General features: G+C 37.2%; 1 protein-coding gene across 1 annotated transcript; it reads right to left on the bottom strand.

Annotated features, from left to right (window-relative positions):
- Positions 1–698: 698 nt before the first annotated feature.
- f9 (coagulation factor IX) lies at positions 699–8,319 on the bottom strand. The gene is given in 8 exon segments (NM_001292972.1): positions 699–1,685; positions 2,965–3,082; positions 3,213–3,493; positions 4,070–4,204; positions 4,633–4,746; positions 5,265–5,289; positions 6,704–6,861; positions 8,173–8,319. Coding segments are annotated over 8 exon segments (1,446 nt in total). The 5' UTR covers positions 8,240–8,319; the 3' UTR covers positions 699–1,137.
- Positions 8,320–10,080: the final 1,761 nt, after the last annotated feature.

Raw genomic sequence — 10,080 nt, 5'->3', positions numbered from 1 at the left:
GCTATATATTTCATCTCATCAGACCCTTTCCTCACTGACATTTTGCTGCGGTATTAGTTGGTGAGTATGGATTGTTGAGATGCTTCTTACACTTCGGTCCAGTATGCAACACATCTTTGTTTAGTAAGTAAGAAAGAGCTTACCTTTTTCACACCATCTTATGACTTGAAAGTGTTTCAAAGCACTTTATGAGAATTACTAGGAGATCTAATGACTTTTTGGAAACACACACAGCAACCATTTATTCTCAAGGTCTGTCAAACAGCCATTCAGTAAATCACCAATTGATCTATTGGCCAATCTCTTTCTTAGCACATTGATGGGACCTTGTTTTAATGTCTTAGCTGCAGGATGGATAAGGCAATGTGTTAATCAGACAAGCAGCCAATGAAATTGAACACTTTTCGGACAGAGTGCCACAGTCAATACTTGAAAAAAAATTGCAGTCCTGTGGTTCTCACCTTTGGATAACATTCTGGGCAATACTGTACAGTAGGTTGGATTCTGCACAAATACTGTTGATGTCAGTAATACAACACTAACTTGGATTTATATAGCGCTCTTCATGCTGGACGGCATCTCAGAGCGCTTCACAGTAACATATCCCGGGGCAGGGGGAGGAAGGTGACCAAAGGCTCGGTCGAAATGAAATACAGAATAAGAAAGACATGCGCTGGTACCCAATCTCAAGCATGCTTCAGAAACAGTAGTTTATTCTTTTATGTGACATTTTGGATACGGAACAGTTTATTCTTAACAAACTAAGATGCAATGCGTCAACTTGATTGCAGTCCTGTGTGACTGATTGTGGCTGAACAGAAAAATGTTAACATTGCAGAAATAACATATGACAGGATTTCATTTAATAGGAAAAATGAATCCAAAATGAGAGTTGGCTACAGATTTACAAAAAAAGAGAAGATGTATACAGGGTATGCCTAAAACATACTGTAACTCAGACTATTTCATTACTTTGTGTCACATTTGAGTCCAACACCCAACTACCTTATACTATTTCTAAGTAAGAAATCTTGATATGTTTAACTGTGAATTAGTTCTTCTACTTTTTAAGATGATCATGAGGTGGTTACAGAATATTGTTTCCAAGTTATTTTATTCCAGGTTAGTGTATGTAAACTAAATGCCTGTTGTTTTCTTAATCCAATTAGTGTATCGTGATACTTTTGTGTAAAAGCCGTATTTTCCAGCATCTGCACAGCTGAATCCCCAGCTAACAATGCCTGATAAAAACCAAGTGTTCCTGTACTTGGTGACATGAGGGCCTCCACTATCTCCTTGGCAGGAATCTTTCTTCCCTTCTTCATACCCAGCACAGAACATGTTTTGTGAGATCCTGATGTTGCTGGAAGCCTTGCACAAACTAGACTCAACATATGGAACTTCCACTTTCTGTAAGACTGAAGATCTTGCTCCACCAAAGAGCAACCTTCCCCAACCACTGACTGTCCCGTAGACCTGGTACAGCAATACATCATCTGCAAAACGTTTCTCTGGGAGGCAAATGGGAATCACAAATGTATTGAATATTATTGGTGTTGAGAGTTTAATTAACGCTATATCATTTTCAAACATATCTATGTTGGAGTCATACTTATGATGTTTTATCAAATTTTCCACATTATGGTACTTCTCGGTTTCCTCAAATATTGCAGTGTTATGTTCACCTGTTGTAAAACAAAGAATAGAAACAGAATCAGTACCTAAAGAAGGGAACAGACGAGGCAGAATATTCTAAACTTATAAATTTCAGAATTTCAGGTTATTGGAGCTTAAAATGAGAGAATATCTGAACATGAAGGTGGTAGACTGCAAAGATGAACAGGATAAGTTACAGGAAAACTTGAACATAATTGGGAATTGGAAAGATCATTGCCAGATGAAATTCAATGTAGAGAAATGCAATGTGCTTCACATGAGGGCAAAAAAATTCAGGAATGGACTATTATTCAACAAGAAGAAAATAATCTGCAAAGAAAATGAAAAGGACCTGGGGGTCCTGATTGACAATAAATTGAAGGTATAGCAACTGTGCTCGGTAGAAGTGAGTGAAGCAAACCAGATAGTGGGTTGTATTAAAAGGACAATATCGAGCCTATATAGTGGGGTAATTCTGTCAATGTATCAATCACTGGTGTAACAGCACTTGGATTACTATGTGCAGTTCTGGTCACTGCAATAAAAAAAAGGATTTTACAGCGATTGAGAGGATAAAGGAAGGTAACCAATGTGAGTGAGGGGGGGATAGAGGGACTGGACTATGAGGAGCAATTCGGTAAACTGGGCATGTTCATGCTGAAGAAGAGAAGGTTAAAGGGCAATATGATTATGGTCTTTACGATTCTGAAGGTACTAGATAATGTAAACCATGATAAGGTGTTCTATCTTGTACTGAACAGTGGAACTAGAGGAAACGGCCTGCGATTGAATGGGGGTAGATTCCGAGCAAATCTGCGGAAACACTACTTCAGTAAGTGAGCAGTAAACTTATGGAACAGGCTCCCTAAGGAGATTGTGTAAGCAGAAAGTGTTGTTTGTTTCAAGAACAAATTAGATAGATTTCTGCTAGAAAATAATATCTCAGGATTCAGTATATAGTTTGGGACACGACATATCAAGCAACTGCCAGGATGATGGACCTTGGTCTTCCTTTGTCTAGCATATTCTTAGGTTCTTATGTTCTAACACCAATTTTCAGCCATTCGCCCACAAAATACAGTCAATTCATTTTGCAGCATATTCTGTGAAGCGCTTTGAGATGCCTTGATTACGTGATAAGTCGCTCTATCAAATGCAAGGCTTATTATTATTATATTCATTTATTAATAGATTATGCTAATGATCATTGAGAACTGTAAGGCACATATTGCCTGCTGGAATCAAGGATCTGCCTTGCTTTATTTTACAGGCAAAATGTTGATGATATCTAAGCTTAAAAAGCCTTACCAACCACAACTCTAAATTCAACAGGTGGTACAAAACAATGTGCGGCAGTTATCACCCATCGTTCATTGAGGATAGATCCACCACAAAAACCAACACCATTTCCATTTACCAGCAGAACCTTTCAAAAGAAGTAAAAGTGCATTAATAAATTACAATCATAGTAAGCATATGGTTTGCATTCTAATAATATTTAAAATAATAGATTAAACATAGTTTATTCAAGAGGGCACATCAGCTTTTAAACTAACCTGCCATGGACATTGTCCCTTTTCGCAGTCTGTTCCTCCCACTATCCTGGTATGAAGACTTGCTTCAGGAGTAATGTTTGCGTAGATCGAAGCATTAACGTTACTTGCATTATTTATGGTTTCAGTAATGTTAATTGCATCAGAAATGCCTGTAGCATTAATGTTGGTCTCAGAAGTGTTACTTGCATCAGAATTGTCAGTAAGAATATCGGTGGTCTTGAATGAAGTGTCAAGTGATCGGACTCTATCATAAAATGCAACTTTTCCACATGGGTAAGGTACTGTCAAAAACAATGAAAATATCAATACATTTACAATGTCCATTTGCCCACCTTAGTGTTGCACAACAAAATACCAAAAGCTCTGTTGGTATAGTTTTACATCATCATCTATGCACAATAATGAATCATACATCTTAAATTTATACTAGAAATAGAGATTGCATAAAGCCCAGGGAAAAAGTAAAAGCTCAAACAAAGGTTTGCTGTAAGCAGTGGAAAGACATTTGAGGCAAGGATCCTCATGAGAAAATAATATTCTGCTCAAAGCTGATGAACTCTCATAGCTTAATACAGTTGCTTTCTGTTACGTGAGTCAAATCTTCTGCATAACTCTATTTCTTTATCAGACTCCCGATTCCACTAAGAATTTTACACATTGTAAGGCAATAATGCTGGAAGAGTTTTTGCAGAGCTAGAAACAATTCTATTATTCTTAATTAGTTACTAGTTGGTGATTGTTTTAAGATAGATCTGCTTTTGTACAGAAAGTTTACAATATGGGATGTAAATATGAATAATATGCAAATTAGACAACACAGACTTCCATTCAGTGTAGTGCAGCACAAACTATTTTACCTTCAGGGATACAGGAAAACCTATCAGGCCCAAGTATGTAGCCAACTGCACATGAACACTTCAATCCTGGTTTGGCATTAGTTTTGCAGAATTGATGGCACTTTCCATTATTCACACTGCACCGTGTTATTGTCTCTGGAAAAGGTATGAAGCAAATTAATAATTAACAGTTACTACAATTTTATTTTACCGTATTTTGGTATGCTATTCTATTTCATCAATGTCTTACTTTCCTTTTCTTTCTTGAAGGTACTGACTCATACTGGGCACCTTGTTGAAGTTTATATTCTTCATGTGCCAATCTAAACATTGAATGTAGCTTAATGTTCACTTTCTGGCAGATTTCACTGCATAAATATCATATTAATTATCCTTTGCAATTGTGTTTTAGATAAACTAGTTGCAAACATAGCACAATAAAACAAATCTAATCCATTTATTTATTAAATTACTTTCAAATTACTGGATAGGTGGGTTGTTATTTGGCTTCAAGTATTTCAATAGGCTTTATGAAGTCCGTGCAGCATACCTTATACCAAAAAAGGTTTGGAATAGTTTCTTACCCAATTCACAATTTTTCCCTTTAAAACCTTCTGGGCACTGACATGAATATAAATTTATACCGTCTTTACAATTGCCATTGTTTAAACAGGGGGACGAAGCACATTGGTCGCCATCTGCAAAATAATCATTTAATTTTGTTCATAAATGAGAATAGATTAAAAAAAACAAAGCTAGAAACCAGTAAAATAATACATAATTTTTTGTACACACACCACACACAGGAAAGTTTAAACTAAAAGAAAGCACTACAATTTTAGATATTGAACGAGAATAACTTGTGAACATTCTGAAGATCTAATTCAAGGATACAAAGATCAGATTTTAAGCTAATGCTCGGTACAAATTTTGTTTCATTCAAAACAAATTTAAATTAAATTCAATTCTATTATGAAAGTAACAACATGTTTCATTCTATTTGTTGTTTAATGAATGACTACGTCTGCTGAAACTACGTGGAGTATTCTGACAAAACCTAATTAAATGTTTGGAATAAGGCTCTCGAGGCAAGTGTTTGCATTAGTAGGTCAATCATGAACAAAAAGATCTCCTTAATATGGGATTGGGGGTCAATACATTATGTTTATCACATCTCTCCCTTAAGTCAGGATCCTTGTTTAAAAAAAAATCTTACCCACATATACATTCCAAAATTCACTCTAGAAGAGAAAAAAATACAATTCAGATTGATCAATCCTTCACACACCGACATAACACAGATAACTTAAAACAACAGCTGTAGAATGTTCTGCCACACCTGGATTCCATTTGGTCCTTGTATGAAGAACATAAGAAATCATAGACGAAAAAAGACCAAGACCCATTTAGTTCGCCTTCCACATTCCTAGCGGTCGCATGCATATATGTCCCAAACTGTCTACAACGACACCACCACCACCAACATTACATTTATATAGCGCCTTTTATGTTGGGATGACGTTCCCAAGGTGCTGGACAGTCAGAGTTTCGAACCCGAGCTGGGGGTCGAGAGCATGAAGGTGGAGGGCAGGTGGGGAAGCAGGGCGATTGAAAACATGGTCGAAAAGGAGGGTCTTGAGATGGGTCTTGAAGGACCTATGTACTACATCCCAAAATGTTATTTCCTAAAAGAAAACTATCTTATCTGTGTTTGAAAGAATCAACACTTCAACTGTCTCCCTAGGGAACCTGTTGCATGGTTCATTATTCGCTCACTGAAAAAGTGTTCGTGTAAATTTGTTCTGAATTTAACACCCTTCAATCGCAGGCTGTGTCCTCTGGTTTTACTATCCTGGACAAGTTGAAACAGCCTGTCATGATCTAGATTGTCTAGTCCCTTTAGAATCTTAAAGACAGCAATCATGTCGCTTTCAATCTTTTGTCCAGCGTGAATATGCCCAATTTACTTAGTCTCTCCTCATAGTCCAGTCCTTCCATTCTCTCAATCATTTTGGATGCCCTCCTCTGTAACTTCTCGATTTCTCTAATATCTTTTTTGTACTGCGGCGACCAGAACTGTACACAGTATTCTAAGTATGGTCTCACCAATGATTTATACAATGGCAGGATTACCCCACTATCAGGAACCCTGGGTCCTTTTCATTTTCCATCCATATTATTTTCCTTCCATTCAAATAATAGTGTCTTCCAGAATTTTTTGTCTCCATGTGAAGTACTTCACATTTCTTCACATTGAATGTCATCTGACATTGATTTGCCCCATTCCCCAAATATGTTCAAATCCTCCTGTAATCTATCTTGTTCAGCTTCACAATCTACCACCTTCAATAGCTTGGTGTCATCTGCAAACTTAGCCACTGTGCTTGTGACTCCTAGTTCCAGATCATTTATGAAAATATTAAACAAAAGAAGTCCCAAAACAGGCCCTTGTGGAACTCCATTGGCAACATTTTCCTGGTCTGGCGACATTCCCTGTACCACCCCTCTAGGTTCTTCCAGTCAACCAATTGCATACCCATTGTAACATACCTCCACTGATTCCCACTTTCTTTACAGAAGCATTATACATCTGAGAGGCTTGATATTTCCAGCAACATTATCAATCAGTGTTCCAAAAATTGCTTTAATACTTACTGTTTTCTCATTGTTTTCAAATATTTCTCGAGCTTCTTCAAAAGAACAATGTTCTTCCATACATTCTCTCTCAAGATTACCTTTCCTGTACTCTTCATAATAGTTTGCACGTCTCTGCCTCTGTAATATGTAGTTTGCTTTCTCTCTTTGGAGAAAAACTGAAATAAATGGGGGATGGTGGAGGGGGATATTAAGATGCTTCCTCTTTCCCCCATTTTCAACAGAATAAACCTGAACAGTACTGTACACATAAATGAATGGAAACTGACAAAAAGCACTATTGTTGTGTGAAAGTGTTTGGTAAATCTGTCACAGTTATGTACCTTATCTACAGTTATGTACATCTTCAGTAGGCTTGATCACTGATCAAAATGGCCCAACATTAAAAGTAAGTGGGCGGTTGGGGAATCATAGCAAATACCAATTCTATCCATACCAATAATATCCAAATATACTCATGTTCATAGATAGATAGTCTAGCTAATATTAAAAGAGTAATCTTAAAATCTGCGAATGGCCAAATAAAATAAATAGAATCAAAATTACCACTTGTAGTGTTTTATTAAGACTGTGCAGTATCACTATTGCACCACTAGATACTGCTATTGCATTCAGTAAATATTGCACAGAACAGTATCTTCTGTTAACAAAAAAGTACATCTGAAATTTCAAAAATGATTGTGTGGGCAGTTTTTCTTGGTGCATAGCAAGGTTTACATACATTAGGCTCATTGAAAGAAATATTGCATTTACTCAAAGCTGGACATGCTGCAGCGCTGGCAGAGAATTGGGAGCGAACCAGAAGAAATGGTGGGCAGTTTTTCAAGGCAGCAATAGAGAAGACTAACCTAGAAACACATTTTGTTGACCATGATTTCAGTTAGTATCTTTAAATCTGGTTACAAGAAGGGTGGTAGAAACCTTGATACTGGTTTAATTTTAAGAATCATTATGATGTTGTAATGGGAAGACAGTAGGATGGGTATTCAGGAAAGATGAGATCAAATGGGTCTTCTTAATCTGTACCTGTCTCGTTAATATTGGTGGTGAAGATATTGATATTGTACACTTATGAGCTGACCCAACATTAAGATATTAATATATTGTGGGTACCAGTGACTACTAATTCCCCAGGTCGGTAACAACAGCCAGAATAACAACTTGCATTTACATAGCACCCCTCATTCAGAGTAGCATCCCAGAGCGATTAATCCTCTTAGAACTCAGGCAGTACTCTCTATAAAAGTACTGCTGGACAAAATAAAGACTGCGTGGAGATTATTCCAATGCTGTGTTGCCAGCAAAGGAAAAGAAATTGGAGGAAAATATAGATTTAAAATACCTTGTTTCAGCACTGTTATCACTGTTAGCTTGCATATGAAAGAAAGATCACAATTTTGAACAATCAAGTTCTGAAGCATATAGGCTGCGAATACAAGTTTAATTTAATTCACTTGAAAAATACCTACCTTCACACTCAATGTACCTGGAAAGCCCCAGAAAGCTGGCAATTAATAAAAAGCTGATTTTCACCATTGTCTTCCATTCAAAATAAAAACTTTAATGCACAGTGTAATTGAAAACAACAAAACGAGTTCAATGATTAGCTAAAAAGTAAATGGAGTTTACCTTGTTGTATTTACAATGCAAGTTACTACAAAGTTCATCGCTCTGTTGACTCTGTTTATCAACTAAAATGCCACTTACATCAGCCAGAAGGCCGTCCCAAAATTCACGTTTTTAAGCTTTTATTTAAGTAATATTCATATAATCATAATATAGGCATACACCTTTCACGGCATTTTAAAATAATATGAAATTCTTGATAAACAAAGTCTTTTACCAAAATGCAAACAAGTGACTTCATGATTTAATCTTTGCTTCATCCTTTGCTATATCTATATTCTATCTTCTTCTATACTAATAAAATGACAATGTATGTCTGCACTTCGAGAAACATCTCAATAAGCGATTGACGTAGAGACATGATTTATACCTCAACAGAAAGGCCTTGCGAGCGATATGGGCATATTTGTTTTTCTTCTATCGTTCATGAGTTATTTTCAGTTTTGCTTTTTTTGCCTTCATTACATCTGGTGGTCGTCAAGTCAAAATGGCATCATGCATCACAGAACACCTATGTATGTGAGCACTGCAGTTGTAACCTGGTGCCCGCGCCGGGCTGACCATGGCACTGTGGCATCCAGAGCACGCACATAGCCAAGTGGCGGAAACAAAATAAAGAACACAGATGAAGCTAAGCTATGGCAACAACAAAATTACATTTTTAAAGCGTCAAGTCATCTTACTGAGTCCTCCCAAAAAAAGTCCTGCCACAGGGATCCTCCGAGCTGAGTATAGATAATGATGAAATGTGTGTCTGTATATCAATCTACATTCCATATTGGATCCTTTGGTTGCAAGTGTAGCTGCAACAGGTACAGTTAGTTGAAAATATTTTAAATAAGCATTGTGGAAAAGTTATTTCATTCAAAATACAGTTACGTAGGTTTTCATTAATTATAATGTATTTAGTCCTACATTATAATGTATTATATTGTGGTTTCCATCTTTGAAATAAGTTAATAATTACCTTAAATCAATGTTGTAATTGTGAAATGGTTAGCAGTGAAAATCTGTAGAAATTCAGGTCATGTTGATTTCAATTTACTGATCTGATTGACTGATATCAGCAGTTCAAACAAGATAAATTGTAAGCTATTACTTTCCTGTAGGTTTGAGTGAACTAAGTCTCGGTTCACCAAGATTTACATGTCGGGAGGATGTCCCAAGGCACTGGACAATCAGTGTTTCGGAATCGGGGAGGGTGGAGGCCAGGGAGGGAAAGAGGGTGATGGTGAAAGAGGAGGGTCTTGAACAACAACAAAATTACATTTATAGAGCACCTTTTACGTCGGGAGAATGTCCCAAAGTGCTGAAATGAGGCGTAGTCTGCATAGTCCTGTAGCTCAGTGGTTAGAGCACTCGCCTTGTAAGCGACACCTGGGTTCAATTCCCAGCAAGGCAAAACCTTGGGCAGCTTTCCTTACTCCACACACCTAATAATAACTCCAAAACAACAAAAAAATAATAAATTGGTTATTTTCATTCCACGACTGTTAGTGGGACACTGCTGCACACAATTGGCTGCCGCGTTTCGCCCACAAATATACAGTCAATTCACTTTAGTCTATTCTGTGAAGCGCTTTGAGACGTTGAGAAGACGTGAAAAGCGCTATATCCAATGCAAGGATTATTATTATATATTATTATAGTCAAGCCTGGATGTTATGAATGCACGTACGAGGGTTTCGGTGGCCTGCGATGTGAGACAGTGGTGGAGCCGGGTGATGGTGCAGAGGTGGGGGAAGGCAGAG

The sequence above is a fragment of the Callorhinchus milii genome, unplaced genomic scaffold, assembly GCF_018977255.1.
Source record: "Callorhinchus milii isolate IMCB2004 unplaced genomic scaffold, IMCB_Cmil_1.0 Scaffold15, whole genome shotgun sequence".
Classification (NCBI taxonomy): domain Eukaryota; kingdom Metazoa; phylum Chordata; class Chondrichthyes; order Chimaeriformes; family Callorhinchidae; genus Callorhinchus; species Callorhinchus milii.
The sequence above is the reverse complement of the archived record's forward strand: the minus strand, read 5'-3'. Positions and strand labels throughout refer to the sequence as shown.